At 50.7% G+C, this 21,859-nt stretch overlaps 1 protein-coding gene across 6 annotated transcripts in view; it reads right to left on the bottom strand.

Annotated features, from left to right (window-relative positions):
• LOC129129549 (protein CEPU-1) overlaps positions 1-21,859 on the bottom strand; it is a 393,966-nt gene that overhangs the window by 8,414 nt on the left and 363,693 nt on the right. For all 6 annotated transcript variants that reach the window (XM_054647483.2, XM_077189990.1, XM_077189992.1 and 3 more), the window contains 2 exons: positions 19,059-19,184; positions 75-209 (listed from right to left, as the gene is read on the bottom strand). In XM_054647483.2, coding sequence (XP_054503458.1) covers positions 75-209; positions 19,059-19,184 — 261 coding nt within the window. The remainder of the gene's footprint in view (positions 1-74; positions 210-19,058; positions 19,185-21,859) is intronic.

The raw sequence follows: 21,859 nt of genomic DNA, 5'->3' as shown, positions 1-21,859 counted from the left end.
GTGCCATTCCCTTGTGGGGCAGCACGGTGACCTCTGCAGCCCCACCCTGTCCCCCGAGGGCCCCAGGCACTCACAGTTGACGGTGACTTTGACTCGCTGGACGACGGGCGCTGAGACATCGTTGGAGGCGCTGCACTCGTACTCTCCCGACTGCTCCCGCGTGATTCCCGTGATCTCCAGGTACTCATCCTCGCTGATGAAGCCCACGGCTGCAGAGGCAGAGACAGAGAGCCCTGAGTGATGGGGAGGCACAACAAACCTGTGCCCACTGGCTGCTCACCCCCTGTGAGCGTGTCACTCTGCACTAGGACACCCAGCCTGCAGGGCCCAGCCCGGAATGTCCCTGTGCCTGTGCCCCTCCGTTCCATCATTGCCAGAAATGTTTCTGCAAACACTGGGCTGCTCCAGCAGCTCTGGCCTCGCTGAGAGCATCACTTGCTGGAGATAATGTCCTTGATGTGCTCAGGTTGGGCAAAGTGGGCAAGCCTGCACCCTGCAAAATGACCTGAGCTCACCTCTGCACATCCCCTCTGCTGGGAGATTCCTCCAGGCTAACTCAGCTCACATAAACACCCTTCTCTAATTTTTCAGCTTCAATTAATTCACAGCAAGTCTATTCCCATTAGTGGTGGTGCCAACACCTCCCTTTAGCTGGAACACCTCAACCCTGTGCCACCCCAGGCTCGTTTCTGGGGGGGGGCTGCACTTGTCACCCTCTTCTCCATCCAGGCTGCTGTGCAGCTTCTTGTTTCACTCAAAGCCAGAAAGATGCAATAAGTGGCATTTTCTTCACTCTGGCATCTTTCAGCCCCCATTCCTTGCAGGAGCTCTCTTTATTTTGACACACTTCTGGAAAAACATCCAGTGCTTGTCTGGCCAGGAGCAGGTTGGGGCACGAGATTCCCCAGGTTCTTCCCCAAACAAGCAGCAAAAATAACTTTTTGCAGTCCCAAAACAGGGACAATTTCTCCCTTTCCTGTTGTTTACATCTCCCCACTGGATCTCCCGCAGCCAGGATGCTGTAATTACTGCACGGAACATCTCCAAGCCCTGTGTCACACTTAATATTCCTATAAATTTTAAACGGTAGTCCTTGGTACATATGTGTGGCAATTGGTGTCATATTTTAATTAGGCTTGCCCTACACCATCTGAAATTAATAATAGCTCGAATTACCAGTGTAATTTATAAATTAACATTGCTGCAGCATTAGGAAATAAATTAGCTCTGGACAGCTGTTTCTGGGAGTGAGTGCCAATGGCAGAGAGGCCAAGCACAGGTCCCTGGTCCCCAGGGGGATGCTGTGAGCTCGGCCAGCCCTGGCTTCCCACCCAGACACCGCTGTCTGTGCTGCCGTGACCTGATGGGCCACAACTCGCCGCGCTTGGCCGGTCAACCGTGCGCATCCTGCTCCTAACAAATGCATGCAACATCCACACGTGGGAGGCTCCCAGCAGGGCACACACCGTTGCTTCCCACTGGCTGATGCTTTTATGGCATCTTTTCCCATGCTGCAGGGGTAGTGTGGTCAGACTCCAGCACGCACCATGGAAAGAGCTGAGCAGCACCGATGGTGTTCCTGTGATGCCCTGGGACAGCTCAAGAGCACCCCAGGAATCTGCCAGGGTCCTGCTGCTGCAGTCCCAGGTGCCACTATTGTCAACTCAAACTAGTGCAAATATGCTCAGCCGTGATGAAATCCCACCTTGGCTCTCTCTCCCTGCACCAGCACTCACAGCTGCCACCTCCACACAGCATCCCTGGTACTCTGCATGTCCACTGCTCCCCGAACTCAGGACGCCAGGCATGCACACATACATCCCACCTTTCCAGGCTGATCTAACTGGGAAGGCAGCCCTGTGGGCTTTGCAAAGGAGTGAAGTGAGTTTTCCTGTTGATGAATTGCTGACATGCACCAGTGTCCTCAGCCCTGCGCTGAAATTCCCACCCGAGTGGCTGGTGGTGCAAACCGCTGAGCTCATCAGTACTTAGTGCAACTGAAGGGTGAGATATGAAGGCGTTACCCCAAAATCAATATCCTTTAGAGACACAAAAATTACATCTTTACATCCAGCAGCCCTGCAGCACTGCAAAAAAAAAAAAGGAGAGAGGGGGAAAAAAAATTCCTTTTTGTGGCTGACCTAGAATCAGCTTCTCTGTAGCACAGCGCTGCCTGCTGATAAAGTAAGGACACAGCCGGTGGCCTTCAGAGGCTCCGTGCACAAATCTGACTCTGGGTTGTGCAAAGGCTCAGATAACACTGCTTCCTAACTCACCAAAGGCCCTTTCTCAAGTTGCAGAGTCGGCTCACACACGGCAAGAATTAGCTCTTGCCATAGTCAAGCCATAATTTGTGTGCCTGGCTTGATCAGGGAGCAAAGCAGCTCGAGTGCATTTTGTTCTCCAGCAAAAGACTTCATTAAAGTAACTGTGAGGGTCAGATTTCCACCTGCAAAAGCTCAGGAAATTGGGGGATGAAGGTTTCCCCTGTGCCTGCGTTGCACTGAAGTCTGAGATATGTGCACAGTAATCAGCTGATGGAGAGGCAGAGCTCGAAGTTCAGGGATTCAGGGTCTGACATCCTGGGAATTTGGCTACAGCCAAACAGAGCCTGCCCCGGACTGAGACAGGATGCTCTGAGCTGGAGATGATTCCTGTTTCTGTCCTGTGCACAATGTGATATGAGTCATGCTCAGATGACAACAGCATTAGGGATACCATCCCTGCAAGAGGCTCTGGCCCAGGGATGCCCCCTTAGTGACAGCTACAGCATCTCAAATATTTAGGTGACATAAAGAGTCCCTGCCCCCTGGTGACACCAGGTGACTAAGACATCATTCCCCCATCCTCTCCTATACAAGTGTCTTTGAAGGAAAACCAGATCTGTAAAGCTGCTTCACTCTGTGGGACCACATCCTGGAAGCACCTGGAGCTAGGGAAAGCTCAGGACAAGGCTTGACCAGAGCCCTGCAGCTCCAGGAGCTGTGCCAGAGGTACCAATCCTTCTCTGCCTGAACTGATGGTGGGAACTTTCAAGGCTGTCTCTGCTTGAGCACAATTAGGAGCTGAAATATTGCAGGAATTAATGGAGAGCTCTCTCATCTCCTCAGGAGCTAGAAAACTAGCACAGCCAGCACCCATCATTATTATTATTAATACTAATAATATAATACAGGCTAGAAATGGAATGGCCATGGACGATGCACAAGTGTAATCCTTGCTCATCAGCCAAGGATGATGAACTAACCCACTGTGAGCAGGGGAGATGGGAAAGCAGAGCCTGAGTCCTTGTGCTCAGTGAGCAGGAGGCTGCACACAGACCACCACACACTATTTGGGATTTGCTCTGCAGATCTCTGTTAAAAGCCTCAGGGAAGGGGGAGTTTGACCATCATGAATGTGGAGGAGCCACAGAGGCGAGGTCCTGGTGTGGCACAGAGCACCAAGGCAAACCAACAGATGGCCAAGCTGTGCTTGGGGTCCCACACAGCATGGATGCAATGAGGTGTGGGCAGATGCCTCCTGCATCCATATTCCTCCCTCCATGCCTTTCTCCTTCCCTCACTTCTCCTCCCTTTCCCATCCTGACTCATCTCCCTTCTGACTCCTCCTCCCCATTTGCTTCCATTGAACCTCTGACAAGATAATAACTCACCAGAAAGTGAACACATGTTCCCAAATTAATTACATGCCACTGTCCCCTGGCTCACTGTTGCAGCCATGTTCAGGTCTCTAGGACACTGCTCACAGCTTTCCCTGGCTGAAGACTGCCTGTGATGCCACTGAAAAACCTTCCTTGGAGCTCTTCCCTGTGTCCATACCAACTCCCTGCACCTCAGATCAAGCTGAACCAGCCAGGGCTGCAAGATTTTTCACCTCTAAAGCCCAAAGGCACAACCTCAACAGTGGTCCCACAATAGGTTTGGTGTCTGGGTGCTCAAAGTCCCACCAGTGATCCCAAAGCACTGCCCTGCCCTCTACACCGTGCTGCTGCATTTTCCAGGCACTGATCCCAGTGGCCAGGATGAGCCAAAGAAAGAGAATATTTTATGGAGATAATTTTATTAAAATGTTTACAACAATGCAGATATTGACATCTCGCTTCAATCAATAGCACAATTTATTGTCCTTCAAGGTGAACATTAAGCCAAGCTGCCCATTAGTCAATATTTACCTCCAAGGTCTATAAATCTTTATACGGGCTTCAGCGGATGTTGACAGCAGCTGATTCCAGATAAGTAAAAGTAAGAGCGTGAAACATTGCTCCTTTTGGAGGTGAAATAGTAACTAGTTAATTACAGTCCCTACAGCAATTCTCAACTATCAATTTATGGCTACTTCTGGCAATAAAAATTAACATCGTGCAGACTCCCGGCTCCGAGTGACGCACTAAACCCGAGAGCCATATATTTCAAACGTCACCCCGATGCGGTGCTGATGGCCATCCTATAACAGTTTATGGTAAATAAATAAAGCACACAAAGGTAATAAGAGAATTGTTGGCACCCGAGACCCTTTTCACCTCTCCTTCATGCAGCAGCGAGAGGAAAAGTACCGCTGGGATGGGAGCAGGATGGGAGATTTAGTAGAATCAGAGCAGAGGGGGAAGTAGGTGGGAGAGGAACCACCCCAAATCGCCCCAAATCTGTCTCAAAGGAGGCAGGACACAGCCCCAGGTGGGTGGGTAAACAAGAGCTAAGGCTGCCACCTGTACATGCCCCAGCCAAACTGAGGGATGCACCTTCTTCAGCTCTTATTAACCACTATTACCCTCTCCTGATGGCTCATTAACACATCAGGAACAAAGTTCAGGCATTTCTGAAATTCCCTTCCCCATTTTTTTTTGATCAGGTGAATGACCCCAGCTAGGGCAGCTTCTCCTCCGTGCAGCCCCTCTTTTCAACCCCACTGTGCCAGCTTGAAGATGCCATGCTCCAGTGGACAAAGATTAGGGATAATTAACCTGCTGGAAACCATCCAGCGCAATCATTCAAAAAATGATTTTTTTTAAGATTACCCTATCGACCCAGACAAACTCCTCTCCTCCTCTTGTGAATATTGCATCCCTGAACCGCAGGCTCAAGCCCATTTCTATCTGTGACCCCCCCTTAGCTGAGCAATCCATTTAGGAAGCACACCTACATGAGGTACGGGGTACACACCTCCTGTTCTCCATGTTCACAACCCTTCAGAAGCGGGACCGTCTCCCCAGAAACGGGCACACAGCACATCAGAGTCTCTGTCGTGCTTACACAGGGCCAAGCCACTGTTTTTGAAGTTTCCCGATGACAAGGAGGGAAATCTCTCCTCTGACATGCTTTTTCATGTTAATTAGCATGTTTCCATGGCCTGATGTTGTGCAAAGCCCCAGGGGATGCTGTACTCGCTGCCTGGCACTGCACGGTGCTCAGGGATGTGGGAGCTTGGCAGGAGCTCACTCCACTGCTGCAGTCTGAGCTCCCTCCTCATCCTCACACCCCCGGGGTGGCAACCATCACCGTTTGTGTCTGGTGTCATCAAACAGAGAGAAAAAAATCATGTTTTCCTTACTCAGACCCTTCATTACGTTGGATTTGGGGAACTCTCACAGCCAATTTTGCTCCTTGTGTGCGGCAGCACAGGTTTTGAAGGAGAGGGGTGGCCATAAAATCCTTGGCATAAAGTCCTTCTTCTCCACTGGTATCAGTGTCCCCTCCTCCCTGGGGCTGTGGGAGCCTCTCCTTGCCTGTTGCTATGTAGTGCTGTGGCTTTTCTTCCCCTTCCAACTTTCTGGGGCATAGGTGAGCTGAGGGTGCCTTGAATTTTGCTCCAAAATACAATGGAGGACCTGCCCAGGTCTGATTTTGTGCTGACATGAGCACAGGTGACTATTTCTGAAGGGCCAATCTCTGGCTGCCCATGACCACAGGGCCAGGACATGGGGATTTTGACAGGCCCATTCTAATGTGGAGCCATCACAAAGGCAGGAAAGAAATGTTCTTCAACTTCTTGCTCAATGCAGAGCTAGAGCTAAGTCAGGACCCACATTTGTGGCTCTGTTTGCTTAGTGCATCCCTGAGATCACCCCTGGGGCTCATACCTCACACAAAAACTCTGATATTTGCTATTAGGTGGGTACATGCCACACATCTCACTAGCCACAGGGACAGGTGACCTGCAGAGACCTTCCAGATGCCACCACATCCCATGGTCACTCAGTGGTCACACATGGTCAATATATTGGCATGAACTCCAGGGACAGTGAAAGCAAGGCACTGGGGGCCTGAGCAACCTGGTCTAGTGGGGGATGACCCTGTCTGTGGCAGGGTGTAGGAATGAGATGATCTTCAAGGTCCCTTCCAACCCAAACCAGTCTCTGACTCCCTGCCATGCCCTTCCCCGCGGTATTCCGGGGACACCTGCCCGCTCTGCTCACCCCACCGACGCTATGCAGAGCTGCCAAGTCGCCTGAGCCATCCATTATAGCACCATTGTGGAGAGTTTTTAGCTTAAAAGTCCTTGAAAGTTTCCCACTGTGACTCGTTAAACAAGATCTTTTTCACTTTCCCTCTATTCTCCGCTAACAATATTTATACTCATTTCTTTTATTGAAATCTATCTGCCGCCTGTTCTATTAAAGCCACCTGAGTGGCAGCTCCTATTCTCCGGGAGCCTGCAGCCCATCTATTCTCCAGACAATGAGGTACAAGCAGTCTATCTTCTATTGTGCTTCCTGGCCTTCGGCTCTCAAATCTTCCATCTCAAAAAGGCATGTCAGAGACGCCTCCATGCAAAAGATTGGAATCCCGGGTTGTGGGGGCTTCCCAGTGTTGGCCTGGCTTGCTGCCCTCCCTCTCTGGGCGAGCACCTCCAGGGAGACGCTGCTGTGGCACCTGTGATCCCTCAGGGATGCATCTCTCCATCCTTAGTGTGGATTGTGGCATCAGCCGGCGCGCACGGCTCGCTGCTGCCGAGGTTTTTTGCACGTCTCAGACAACTTATTTGTTACCAGGAATAAAAGAGGAGCATTAAACCTTTTGTTTGCAAGAAGTAGTTCCTTGGGAAATAAATGGATTATGGAAATTAATATTTAAAGAAACAAAACAAAACAACTCAGGGACCAACCACCCTTGAACGAGGCTCTAACTCAGGAGTAAATGAGTCGAATAAAGAATGAGCTCTTTTATTTCAGTGTGAGGGAGAGCTCAGAGGCAGCTCAAGGCTCGGCAAAGTGGCAGCGACTGTCTTCAGCCTCTCCCAGCCTCTGCCTCCTCCTGGGGTGCTGGTAAGGACACTGGACCCCAGGAAAAGGTCCAGAGGGCACATGTCACCCTGTTAGAGCAAATTAGTAATGGCTACGGTTCACAAAGACCTTAAATGGTGTCAGATTTGCAGCAAAGATGGGTGCAGAGCTCGTTAGAGGGCAGCTGTTCTTAATGACACCCACCCATTATTGCCAGCATGAGCTGGATCCCTTTCTCCTTGGCCCTGGAAAGGCAAGGGTGACCCTTGTGGTGACACTGGGAGGGACTGATGCTTGGCAGAAGCTGTGACTGGCATGGAGCCACTTCCCACGGAGCTTTTCTGCCTCCTTGCAAAAACAAATGCAAAAGGTACATGAAAATCAATGTCGAGGCTCCCACAGAGCCAAGCCTTCTCCAGAGAGCTCCTGAGGAGACAGCATCTCCCAGCAGCTCCTGCCCAAGCACCAGCACTGCTCCTGGCACCACTCTTCCTCCCATGGTCTCTTCCACAGCCCAGAGCATCCAATCAGGCGCCCAACACAAAGTCCTCTCTCCTTCCTTTCCTTACCCCTCCTTCCTCCCTGTGGTTTTTTCCCCCATAGCTGCTTCCAAGGTGAGAGAGGACAGCGTTGCTGGAATGAAAGATTCTCCTGCATGCCCTCTCCCAGCAGTGGCTCTAATTCATTTTTCATGGCCCCTTGCAGTGACAAAAGCCGCTGCTTCTCTCTTGTAAGCATGCACCATGCAATAAGTCAAAGCTGATGTGCATTTTCCCCCTGGGTGCCGAGGCTGCGCTTTTGATTTAATTTGTCCTGTTGTTTGGCGCTCAGCCTTCGCTGGTGAGTTCCTCTGGAAAGGTGGGAAGTAGGGGCCCATCCATGTGGAGGGGCTGCCTAACAGATGGGGTACAGTGGGTAGTGGTTAAATAATTTGTTGCAATGCTACCAAGATGTTGGAGAGCGACAGATGCTGCTGGAGAAAATCACTCAAACACGCATCCTGTTTGTGGGAACGCTGCTCCTCCATTAAATCCTGTCGCAACTTGGCTCCTCTGGAGCTCTTCCCGTTTCTGGCAGCTTCCTCGCTGGCTCTGGGAGAAGCTGTGGTGCACAGGGCTTGGCGAGGAGAGCAAGAACCAAGGTTGCTCCTGCCTGCTCCGGGGACACCTGCCCACTCTGCTCACCCCACCGATGCTATGCAGAGCTGCCAAGTCACCTGAGCCATCCATTATAGCACCATTGTGAAGAGTTTTTAGCTTAAAAGTAGTTTATCTGCAGATGCTTTGCAAAGAACTCTAAGAAATTCCATGGGAGATCCACCACATTCCTTCCCAACAACTCCATGTGACCACATTGCTGTGCAGGAGAAAACATTCCCAACCCCTGCCAAACTTGAGGCACCCTGCTTTCCTCTGGATTTGTGTGAAAAAGAGCTGCTGGCAGCCAGGACCGAAGGGTCCCTCCGGCTGGAAATTTAAACCCCAAGGCTTTCTCCACAGGACAAGCTCTTAAGAAGCAATTGCAATGCAAAGCGTTAAATGGCTGTAACCTCGGCTAAGCCGTATTTCAGCCGCATTAGGGAAATATCCCTCATATGGGAAGCAAGTGGCATAATGGCATTAGAGTAAAAAAATAAGCATCAAGTGCCGGCTAAATCCATCCCCAGAGCTGGCAAGAAGTCATGGGGATCTGGGAAACTTTCCCTTCTCCACACGTATCCCAGCAGGCAGCTCATGGCAAGCCCGGACTCTGTGGCTGCCACAACTTTCTGCAAATGGGGGATATTTTCCATCCCTCTTTCTCCCCTGGGACCCCCTGACCACTCTTCACCCCCCAGAGTCATCTGAATCATGGCAGGGTGAGACTCGCTGTCGCCTCTCCGTCATCTTTATCCCGTCTTTATTTTTTCAGACACGCTATTTTCCAGCCCAGTGGCCTTGCTCTGTCCCTTGTGTTTTATGGCACTGATGTCTCCATTTCTGCAGGATCACTCACAATATTGTGGCTTATTGAGAGAAGCCAGGGAAATGCAGGGGTGATGGGTTGGATGGGTTTGGGGCTCTGGGGGGCTGGTGAGGATGCCCTGGGTCTGGGGAAGGGGGATGAGGTGGTTGTGGCAGGAATTTCAGGGATGTGTGATGCTGGGTGCTGAGACTGGGGGACTGGAGGCTGGGCTGAGCCCCTTCCTTGGAGCCCATCATCCCCTCCTCAGGCCTCTGTGTAGGTATTGGCCCTGCTACAGGAGCTGGGAGGGCAGCGAGAGGCATTGCTCTGCAAGGGAAATGCCATTTTAAATAACAGCAGTGTGTCACAGGAAGGGGAAAAACCCATGGGCTACAGCATTGCTCTGGCTTTAAATTATACCATAGGAGAATAAAAATAAAAGAGAGGAAGACAGAGAGAGAGGCCAGGAGGAAAAAGAATTGCCATTGTTTTACCAAGCAGATGGGAAAGTTCAGGGGATCAGAAAAAGACTATTATTATCTTGACTCGACCGAGAGAAGATGGGAAAGGAAGAGGCATTTTTTTTCCCTGCAGTGAGGAATGCTGTGGCTGAAGTAATTTCAGCAAAGAGTCGGAAGGAAACGATGCCATCAGCTTGGGGTAGCACCCAAGTTACCCCCACAGCCTGGGCACGCCACCATGATTTCCCTTTTTGTCCCCTTTCCCAGCAGTGACACCACGTCCTGTGCTTCTATTGCAAGGCCAGGGAGGGGTAACCAGGGCACACATTTCTCACCACCTCCAGCTGCAGCAACGTGCCAGATGTACGGCCAGATGTGCCCACTGCCAGTGGCGCTGCAGCTGTGGGCACCCCTCCATGGCACTGCTGGTCCCACCACCTTCCCAGCCTCGGGGCATGGCCACCTGCCACAACTACCCAAATTTCTGCTTCCTTGTCCCAGAAACCCATTGCTTGTCTACAAGCCATTAAATATCCTAAATACGCAACGAATTTCCTGCTGGCTGTTTAACATGAGCAGAACATGATTTTTTTTTCTCCCCAAATTCATGTGAAAAGCCCTTTTTCTGTGTCTGCAATGGTGCTACAGCTCCGTGGCTGTAGCTTCACTGTTGTTCTCCAGCTTGGTACGGGGCAGCTGAGCCACTCTGGCTCTCCAGCTCCTTGCCCTTACAAGCACAGCAGCGTTTCTCAGCCTCACCAGAGACAAACAGACTCTTTTTCTTCCCATATTCAGGCCAGGGGAAGGGCACAGCCCTGAGGCCCATGGCAGTGACCGAGCACAGACATCAACAACTGATTTACAAACTGGGGCAAACACTGGTGCAGCATCTTCCCTGACAAGTGTCAAGGTGATGGGACAGGGAAACAAGGAGGTGAGTGTAGGTCAGTCCTGTCAGAGCATCCTTCACCCCCACCACATCCCTCCTTAAAGCTTCTTTGCCACTCAATTTCCTCTCTTTCCTTCTATCCTCACTTTCTCTCCTCCTCTTTTCCCTCTTCCTCCCTCTGCCACGTGGTCTTTCCCTCAGTCCCCCCACTTTGCCTTGTCACCTTTCCTTCCCTGCAGCCACTTCTCTCTTGCACCCCTGGGACACAGAGAGGGGCTGGCAACCTGCCCTGCTTAATCCCAGGGCCACTGACTCCTCGGGCACTTAATATTCACGACAGAGAGAAACATTTCATGGCGAATTGGACGCACATTCAACTGGAAATGGAAATTTTATGACTCTTCTCACTCTGCGCAGCAGATTACACCAGCTGAGAAAACATGGAAGCAAATGAACAACCTGTGAACTGTAAAGTATATTAATAATGAAATCACAGCCCGGGAAATGAAGGCTTTATTCTGTTTATATTCTGCTCCATTAATGGAGAGTGCTCGCAGTAGCTCCACCCCATTAGCTGGCAATCTGCGCCCCAGGAAGAGTGCAAGGATGGTGGGGGAATGGTGGCACTGGGCAAAATCCTCCTTCCCTCTGGGAAGTTTGGCTCAAAGCATTTCCCTGTGCTGCCTCCATCTATGGACAGTGGGGGTGGGTGAACATGGGGGTTATCTTTGGTGCCCTGCCCTGTGCAAGCTTGGGAGCAAGGTTATAAGGCAAGGAATGGAGCAAATGGTGATGCCAGGAAAAAGAAGGAACAAATTTGGGTGGAAATCAGCTCCAAAACCACAAGGAGACACCCAGCAAAGAACTGGCACTGGGAAAAACATCCATAGAGAGCCTTATGTGCTTTCTCCTTGGGCTGCTCATTCCCATCCCCTGCCTGCTGTGTTTGAGCATCCCCACCTCTCCAGCATCCTTCCCACCCCTCATCACCACATCCCATTTCTGCAGGGATGGAAGCACTTGTGCACCCACAGCCCCAGAGCCACGTTGATGGCCACAAACTGAGCCAGGCAGGCAGGGTTTGTGCAAATAAATATTTCAGTGCTATTACCCGGCTCACAGCCCTGTCCTTGGCTCAGCAGACCTGGGCCACGTGTGACACAGCCCAGCCAGGCTCTCTCCTTCCCGAAAACAACAGCAGCAGCTTATGCAAAGCACATCACGGGAGCTAAAAGGAGCCAGAGCAGAGTTTTCTATAGCTGGAGCGACCTGGTGTTGACAGAATGGGGACGCATTTCCACAGCTCAGATTTTTATAATAATACCTCAAGGGAGTCGCTGGCAAAGTTTGGCCCAAATATAATTAGTTTGCACAGCTATTAGGGGCTGATAAAAGGTTTTAATTTGCGTGGAGATCTCTGGAATCTCAGACACTCCTGTCCCTTGCTCTTCCCCAGGCCAGCTGAATGAAAGGAGAGTCCCAGGCAGGGAGCGACACAAAGCCACGCATTTATCAGGGAAACAGGGAGTTGTGTTCAGCAGCAAAGAAGAGAAGGAAAATCCAACAAAAAGCTGACATTGCTGGTGTGTTGGGCTTTGTCCTCTTTGTCCCACCACGCCATTAACACATCCCATTCTTCCTGCAGGGAGATGCCATGCAGAGCACAGATCAGGGCATTTGCAACTCCTCAGTGGGTCGCACCTTTGTGGGAAAGGTGGTTGGGGACCAAGAGGACAAGACACAGGATAAAATCTGGGGGTGCAGGCAGGGCTTCCTGGTTTTGCCCCCTATTAGGGCAGCAGGCAGCTGCTTCCCCAAACTGTGATGAGGAGCAGATCCCTCTCTGCCTCTGGCAAACTGGGAAAGTGTGACATTGCAAAGCTGCATTTAGGGAATGTCTTGAAACCAAGAGGGTTCCCCCCCCACCTTTTTTAAGGGAAAGACATTGCCTCATTTGTAGCTGGAAGGGGTCTTGTTATTTTTGTACCAAGATGCATATTTTAGAGGTATCTATGCCAAATATGCAAAATCAGCTCCAAGAGTTCATTTCCACCATGCAGAGAGCCAAAAATATTACTTTTATACACATAAAAGTACATAATCTCCCATTGCTTTGAGCAAGCAGGAGGAACTAGGGTGCATCAGGAAGGGAAATGCTAAAAGAAGCTCCCCACATGTCATGCTAACCAAGTTTTAGTCATTCCTTGGCGAAAGAACAACATGGAACTCATGAAATGATTCCACCAGATTCTGTCCCCTGCTGGGCCACATCCCTCTCCCATGGGAGCTGATAGAGAAGCTGCTGGCACTCAACAGACTGAACATTTCCCCTGATCCCTGTCAGGATCTTGCTGGTGGTCATATGGGTCCACATTCTTCTTAAGCAACCCATGGCAATGCCAGTTGCCTCCATCACCACAACCACACAAAAAAACAGTGTCCATCCCAAAGTCCTGCTTCTCCATGGCCACTTCACCCCATTTATTTCTCCTGTTTGTATACCCTACATGATACAAGCAGAGCTGGACCACTGCTGACCCTTTGCCCAGCTGCTCTGTCTGGCACACATTGATTAAAGGAGTATCAAAAGTGGTGGCAGATTTACAGGTTAACAATGATTTAGTGGAGAGCACCGGAGCCAAATTAATGCTGGCTATAATGTAGTTTACCTCATTAAACAATGCACACCAAGATCCTGTCTGTTGTAAAACAATTGGTCTCTGAAGCCTAGTGTTCATCTTCCAGGGTTGCTGGGAGATAATAAATGGGTAATATTCCGGCGATAATGGTAATGGAGTCACGGCTCAGAGCTAATATTATGGCAAAGCAGTAATTATTTCAACAGTAAACAAGGGGATGGTTGAGCTGCCGACAGGATTGGAGCCAGTTGAAATGCTCCAGTTAGTACAGTGGAGCCCAGGCCTGCAACTGCCTCTAGGAAGGAGGACAAGGGGCTTGGCCATCAAGTGTGTCAGTTGAACCTTTGTTGAGTCACCCAGACATCAAAGACAGGAGGGACACATGCACTAAAGTGAGGTGGGACAGCATGTACAACATGTTGGCCATCCCAACCCAACCCAACCCATCCAAACCCATTCTATCCTATCCTATCCTATCCTATCCTATCCTATCCTATCCTATCCTATCCCATCCCATCCCATCTCATTGTCCCATCCCACCCCATCCCATGCAGAGCTGGCAGCTCAGGCTGGGCTCTGAGCTCCATCACACAGCAGGAGCACTCACTTCCCTCCTTTGACACACCACTCATGTTGGCTCAAAGCAAATCTCCGAAGCAGAAAAGAGGCAGAGCAGGGACACAAGACCCAGGATGAACACAGAAGGAGCCTTACACGAACCATCTGCTCCCTCTGAGAGGTGTTTCCCTGCTAAAAGGGCCAGGAGAGGACACAGGTCTCTGGTCTTCCATTAATGAGGTGACATGAGGACAGGCTAATGGGAGCAATCTCACAGCACGTGCAGCTGATCAGGGGAGGAACAAGGCAGAACAAAAGCAGACAGAGATTTTCCCACCCAAGAGGATCCCCCTTCTCCCTGTGCCTTCCAGCTGGGCTCCAGATCTGATGCCCAACCTATAAATATCCTCTGCCTCCTTTCCAGGGAGGATGAAGATGGCAGACAATGTGCTTGATGGACAAACCTCTGAGACGGGAGGATGCCTCCCCTTCCCAGGGACAAGCACCTCTCCAAGCTGGATAATTTTTGCAGATGTTTGTCCTCTTGTTTTAAGCCTTGCCAAGAGCCAGGGAGAATCAATATACCCAAATATACCAGACTTCTCCCAGAGTCCCTTTGCTGGTTTGCTGCTGATGTATAGACAGATGATCTCATGAGACCTCTGCCACATCAGGCCACCGTGTCTCATCTATCTTAAGTGCAGATACGAGCTGTGATTACTGCTGCCTCTGAGTGCCTCACGTCTGGAATGTGTTTATCCTCCTGCAGTTCTGTGAGACAAGTGACTGCAATTGTTCCTCTTCCAGGGAGGCCACGGAGGTTAAACGGGCAGATCATGGGGGATATCCTGGATGTGGCCACATCAGGATCCTCCAGGCATCTCCCCAGGATCTGCCTTGTAGCACTGAGGCATCACCTGCCCCACAAATGACAGCTCAGCCTCAGCTCAGGACTCCAGCTCTGCATAGGATCCAGCTTTCAGCACCCAGCTTAATCCTGAGATTAATGAGGGATTCCCACCACACAGACCTCTTGATCAGACCTCTTACAAGTAAATACACCATCAGCCAAACCATAATGTTTTCCTACCCTGGCAGCCACTGTCTTAAGCCTCACACCAGAATCCATCATACTACAGCAATAATCAAAAAGCAATTAGATAAAACCATGGCAGAAAAGTCCATCAAGGGTCATTAAGGATGACGACTTGGATGCAGCCTCTGGCTCGGGATGTCTGTGTGTGGCAGAGCAGTGCTGGATGAGCCAGTGGAGGGATCTGCATGCAGATCCACACCCACTTTACACCCTTTCCTTGTGCCTCTGGCCCTGCCATGGCACGATAACCCCACTTGTCTGCCCACACAGCCCTCCTCATCATTACTGCTAAACTGTGCCTGCTCCTCCTGGGACAGAGGCTGCTGAGCCTTCATTCCTCCTGGAAGATCCCTCACTTCAATTCCTTGGCACATTTCCCAAGCTTAATGGGAGGCATGACTAGTTTTGTGTCTGCAGCACAGATAAATATCCCCTGGATAGCTCAACGTGGTGCCACTCTCTCTGCCAGTGCCTTGGCGTCACCCTGAGCCCGGTGGCCCGGCGTGCTGTGCTTCATCCCAGCCAAGAAACCTCAGCCTTCATCCACTGAGAGATGAAAACTGGCCTGACAATATGACAATTGCCATGACAACATCAGTTACCCCACAAAAATAAATAAAAAGCCCAGTAACTATGGAAACACCTGAGTGACCAAAACCAGGCTATTAACCAGAAGACCTCGCTGCAGTTTACAGACAGCGTCGGCACCGCGAGGCTGGGGCTGTAATCCAGCCAAGACTCAGAAACACAACGTGCTCTGCACCTAAGGGTGCAAAATGGGCGTTTATGGGCACACAGAGCATTGCCTTTCAGACCCCTGAGTCCAAGTCTGTGCAACTTCTACCTCCCCTGGGCACATGCTGCTGCCTTCATGCCAGGTGTTACATCCAGGCCACTGTTATCTACATCATTCTCTCCCTCTTTGCCTCTTTTGCTCTGTCCCTTCACCCCCAAGGTGCCTCTCTTAATTGCCATCCCAAGGGCCTGGGCCCCACGGGGGTACCAAGAAGGGATGGAGCTGCCCCATCCCATGCCAGATCTTGGCACCTCACAGCAGTTTCACAGAGCTGAGTTTTGAAGCCCCAGTGCCTGGCAGCTCTGCTGGTACTTGTGATGCCAGCTGGAGCATCCAAGCCCAGGACAAAGCCTCTAAGCTGTTAAGCCTCCTCTGCTGAGGCAGAAGAAGCTGTGACTCCAGCAGCTTCACTTCTTTTTCCACCTCAATCTGTTCAGCTGCATTAACAGGAGTTGCTGTGAGTTAATACAGCATTACTGGGAGGAGAAATAAAATAAGACAGAGAGAAGTAAGGCAGAGGGACAGAAGACAGGCTTTATCACACCTTATTTGGACTGGCCACAGGCTCACAAAACACTTCTCCAGAGCCAGCAGCCTGATTCTGTTCATGCAGGAGGATGAGGATGGGCATAGGTAGGAGGACCAAGGTCTGAGAACTAATGGAGGCACCAACAAGACCAACACACCTGCATTTCTCAAGATCAGAAGCAGAAAACTCTCTTGCTCAGGTCCACTGAGCTCTTGAGTTACACTGTGAACTTGATCTCCTCATCCCAGCTGCAGGAACTCCTCCAGCCCCCAAACCAAAGAGAGCTTCCAAAATGGGTTTCACAACTCCTAGATCATGGCAACAGCTGCAGGCAGGCAAATTCAGCAGAGTTTACCAGCCCAAGTCACTGAATGCAAATTCATTGGAGCAGAGACAGAACAGCCAAGCAGTCAGAGGAGCCTGGAGTGGCTGGCACAGGGTCTCAAGTGAGATCAGTCACCAGGGAGCCGGGCTGCTCTTGGTGTGTATCCTCTGAAAGGCCTTCCCCTGCACTCCCTGGTGAGCAAACACTCTTATTTGCTCCATTTCCCACCAACAGGTGCACTGTGTGCTCGCAGGTGCCAAGGAAATCATAAAACCTGTGAAGTGCCTTTGCACAGAGCAGCACTCACCAGTGTCAGCTCGGGGACAGCTCCTGGTGGGGCCGTGCCTGGCACACACAGCCTGTGCCAAGCAGCACTGCTGAGAGCCACTTCCCCACTCACTGTGGGAACCCTTAAATTATGCACCAGCATTCTCTCAAACAATTCTCCCTTGTCCCTTTTCTCCACCACTTCAAGAGAGATGGAGGGAGATGGTGAGAAGGAACAGGTGGCAGTTCGCTCAAGACTTCCCATGGGATGAGTAGAACAACCAAGAGGGGCCAGCAGCAAGCTTTGGGTTTTGCTTGGCCCTGGCACTCTGAATTAGAATGTATCCTACATCCCTGATCTGCTATAGCACCTCTATGCATTTTCTCTGGCTCTCATTTCAGTCCTCACACTCCCGATCTTCATCTTTGCTGTGTGTGGTGAATGCAAAATGGAGAAGTAGAGGTTCCCCTTGGTGCCTTGGCAGACCTAGAAACAGGGGAGCTGCCCACGGAGATGGGCAGCCATGGAAGTTGTCCTGGGCCACCTCTGGGCTCATCACCCTCCATCAGCAGGAGACCAGGCTCTGGTAAATCTCTGTGATCATTTGTTCCCTTTGAGTTTTGAAAGCAGAATGCCTAATCATGGCCAAAATCAGGAAAGAGCTGCTGCTGCAAATTACACAGCGCCACAGGTAATTTCTGATTAGCTCACTCTTCCTCTCCTGGTGCATCCTCAGTTTCCATAGCAGCTAAGTCCTAAGTAAAATGGAAACATCTGGTTCAAGCGCATGTAAAGATTCCCTGGGGAAAAAAACCTGCTGGATGGCAGCAAACACAGAAAATAGCCCTTGTGAAAGACAGAGGCATCAGGAGCTGGGAGCCTGGTTAGGACAGGATGGATGGCATGTGGGAGAAGGCAGCAAGGGGCACAAGAGTGGGAGACAAGGGTTCTGGGGAGCAGAAGGGGATGTAGGAAGGAGAGAAGGGCTGTGGGAAAACAAGATGCTTGTGAAAAACAGGTACTGAGGAGGCTGAGCAAAACAAAAATATGTTGTCAGGGTAGACAAGGGGAAGAGTAGGAAGAAGAGGCTTCAAGGTGGGAACACATGGAGATTGCCTCCACCATAAATGTGACAGCAACTTTGATTCCATAGAGAGATGCTCAGGGATGGGGAGGAGCACATGATCCATACAAAGACCCTGACCAAAACCACCAGCCCAGAAGCAAGCCCACCTACAGTGGATAAGCCAAGATGTGCTCTGGGGGAATGGTTTGTAGAGGCTCCTGTCAGGGGAATGGGCTGAGATGCCACCAACTCAGCTTGCTCAGCCTGGGCTTTGCAGAGTGATGGATCTGGCCCAGCCATTCCCTCCAGCACAGACAAATAGCAAAAAATCAATGGAGCTGCAACGAGACACCGCAGCCCTCATCAGGAGCTGGGCAGGGAGAGCAGCCACGGTGCCATCCGCCACTGCCGCCCCTGCGCCGGCTCCTTCGGCTGCCGGACAGCCTGACCGGGCGTCCCCAAGGAGAGCTTGAGGCAGTTGTCTGGAACAACAGCCCACGTTGGTAAAACCCCAGGGGAAACAGGACTCTGAGGCGGAACTGAAGCGCTTAGACAGGATCAGAGGATCAGAGGCAGGCGTTGCCGCTTGGCCGCACGGCTCATCCCAGCCGGAGCCTCCGGATCTCACCCCCGGCTCACCCACGAGAGCCTCGCAACCGCCTGGGAATAACAGGGCAGCAAAACGCAAAACAAGTGCCAAAAAGCAGCTGGGAAAGGGGGTTGAAATTATACGGTCCTGCACGCCTGGGAATTTGCTTCCCAGCAGTCACACCCACACAGTTCTGCTGAGGGTTTGCTTACCAATTAACAAGGCCACCAATTAATGCTTCATGTGTTTTCCTGCTCATTTGCACTATTTACAATCCTCCTTTGAAGCAACCTGTAAGAATTGCCTGAAAAATTTTCAAAACATGGCCAGACAAGCACGTTCAATGTGCAATGCGAGTGCCCCATGCAGGAGCTCCATGATCCTTGTGTGTCCCTTCCAACAGAGACTATTCCCTGATTCTATAAACCTCTGAGCAAAACAACCCCAACCTGGCACCTACAGCCAGTCTTCCACAGGACCAAAACCATCAGCTCCTCTTTCAGACCACCAGGATGGATGTTCCTCCACCAAAGTCACCAAGTCCTGTGCTGAGTCACATCTTTTTGGTGCATTTCACCTTCTCCTGGCAACACAAGGAGCCACCGACCCCTCCCCAGACACTCACAAAGAGTGCTGTGCCCTTCCCAAAATATTTCAGGCAATGTTTGGTTCTTACCTTTGGGTGAGATGTGTCTCCAGGTGATTGTTGGGTCTGGCCTGCCCGTGGCTATGCAGGTGAGGCTGACGTTGCCGCCCTCGTTGATGGAGATGTCAGAAGAGATCTCGGTGATTTTTGGAGACACTGCAATGATGCAAAGAGGAGAAGGAAAATGAAACTGGTTCTGCTTCAACTCAAATCTTAGACTGTGGGTGAAGGAGGCTGAATTTCCATCCTCCCTCAGCTTTGACAATTTTTGCAGTAGCCCATCAGTCTCATCTGACTTGGCAGGATGAAACAGGGAAAAGAGGGGGCAGAGAAGACACAGCTGAAGTGGGAAGAAACTGTAGCCAGAGGGGATTCAGTCATTTTAGGGAGGCTCGAGAAACTCCTCCGTGGTGTGAGACAGTACTTCTTCCTACCCCACTTCCAGCATTCCTTGTGTCCTCCTAGACATGACAAACCCTTCCCAGCAGAGCTGCATCATCCTGAGGAAACACGAATCATCCCCTTCAAACTCCTGCAGCTTTTCCTCTTTGCCAGGCCCTTGTAAGCACAGGAGCACCAAGAGGAGCTGGGCATGAAGAGAGAATCAGCTGAGGAGCCTCTGAGGTCTACCACCCTGCAAAGGGAGGGAAATTCTGCAGGGATGAAAACCATCCCCCTGCATTGGCACTGCCACCCAGAGCATGCAGGAGTGAGTCAGATACAGGGGGTCCAGGTCCCAGGAGGGGACACAGGTGTATGATGGAGGTGATGAGAAGGGGGCTGGGAAGGGATGGGGAGCAAGCAGGGAGCACCCAGCTCCTGCTGCTGCATGAGCAGAGGACACGATGCGGCTGCTGGGGAGGGCTGGGAGATCTTCTGGTGGGGATGTAGAAGGGAAAAGCATCAGCTGCTGTTATCAGCCTGCACCTGCAGAATATAATAAAGACTGTCACGTTCTCAGGTTTATTTCCAGACTTTCTCCAGAGCCTAGCAGGCACTGGCACCCTGCTGCAGCACTTTGCAGGAGAGCCACAAATCACCCACACCTTCCACCCTTGCTGGGAGAGCCAGATTCATCGCCCCACTCGGGGCTGCAGCCCAACACCCCAAATCCTGACTTGGACCCCGCTCCTGGGGCTCCCTTCCCTGCCTCTCCCCACCTCCCACCCCTTCCTGGGCTGCGCCAAGCCGGAATGACTGCAATGGCCTTGCACGCAATGCCTCTGCTGTGCAGGTAAGTAATTTATTGATCCGTAAAGCACTCCAAGACGCTCTGGAAGGGATTATGTCATGCCAGTGCCGTGCAATAAAATAAAAAATGATGGATTTTTTGTGAACATGATGGTGATTTAGGGTTTGTAGTTGGAAGTGTAGTTAAAGTACATTTTAAGTGGAAATCAAGGTGGGTAATGAATTATTCTCTGTTTTGAAGGGCTTCTGGGAGTTCATTTTTTTGCTGCTCTGGGCATGATGGCTAATCTGCTAATCATGCACTGGAGAGCAGCCCTGGATCAGCTGCTCCCAAACAGAGGGGGCTCTGGGGCAGGACAGTGGAGGGCACAAAGACAACACCTAAAAAATATTAATATGCTTCAGTGTCACTAAGGGGACAGCACATTCCCCATGGGACCACTCAGAGCTGGGAATGCTCTGCCCATGGCCAGGTCCATTGAGGAGATGCAATTAATTACAACATCGTTATGATTGCCCCACTGTGCTCCTGGTGAGGCTGGGACTGCCAGCCAGGAAATCCATGTGTGCTCTAAAAACACAGAGTGAGTGGTCTCCACAACAAAAACAGGCCCAGGGGGTATTACCATGGTCATTTTGGAGAGGTGGGAAGAGCCAAGTGGAGGCGCAGTGATCGCCCACCTTTGCCTGGCAAGCAGCAAGAGCTTCCAGCTCTAAGTCCCAAAAAAACAAAAGCAATATCCATCATCTTTAATGTGCTGTTTGCTGCATCACAGAGGAACCTTTCTGATGTTTTTAACTGCTGAATCCACATCGACCCAATTCAGCTTGTTTTGCAGAGGCTTTAAAAAAAGCAAGTCAGACTTTACACTGCTACTCTGGGACTGCACAGACCTATTTGCACCCACCCAGGCGAGAGACAAAAATCAACTGACCAGGTTATAAAACATAATTAAAACAATTTAAACTTGGCTTTGACTGATAGGACAAAGGGGAATGCCTTTAACCTGAGGAGGGTTGATTTAGAACAGGTATAAGTTTTTTGCAATGAGTGTAGCGAGACCCTGGCCAAGGTTGCCCAGAGAAGCTGGGGCTGCCCCATCCTTGGAACTGTTCAAGGCCAGGCTCAGGCTAGACAGGGCTTGGAGCAGCTTGGGATAGTGGAAGGTGTCCCTGCCCACAGCAGGGGATGGAACTAGAGGGTCTTTAAGGTCCCTTTAAACTCTAACCTTTCCATAATTCTATAAAAAGCAGCTCAAACTGCTCATGCAACAGGGCAAAAGTTCACCATACTCTAGCAAGCTCAGGACACTTTGAGGGAGATGCAAGTTACTGTGGCCCATCTGGAATGAGAGGAGGCAAGAACATCTGGGAAGCAAACCAGAGAAACGTCACTGAAGCTGTTAACTAAGTCTGGAATTGTCTATGCAGTGGTAGGATTTAACACGGTGGTTATTGTATGCTAATTAAATATTTGAATATTTTACTGCACAAACTATTCCAAATGCCTTTCTAGAGACACAACAGGTGTTTTGTAAGGCTTTTACCAGACTAGGGAGGGAAATCTTAATAAATAAATGATCCAAGTATATATTTAATATTATTTAACAGTCACTGGCGCTTCCATTCCCTCTGCATTA

Source organism: Agelaius phoeniceus, chromosome 23 (assembly GCF_051311805.1).
Source record: "Agelaius phoeniceus isolate bAgePho1 chromosome 23, bAgePho1.hap1, whole genome shotgun sequence".
NCBI lineage: Eukaryota > Metazoa > Chordata > Aves > Passeriformes > Icteridae > Agelaius > Agelaius phoeniceus.
Note: the sequence above shows the minus strand (reverse complement) of the source record. Positions and strands in the feature narration are given on the sequence as shown.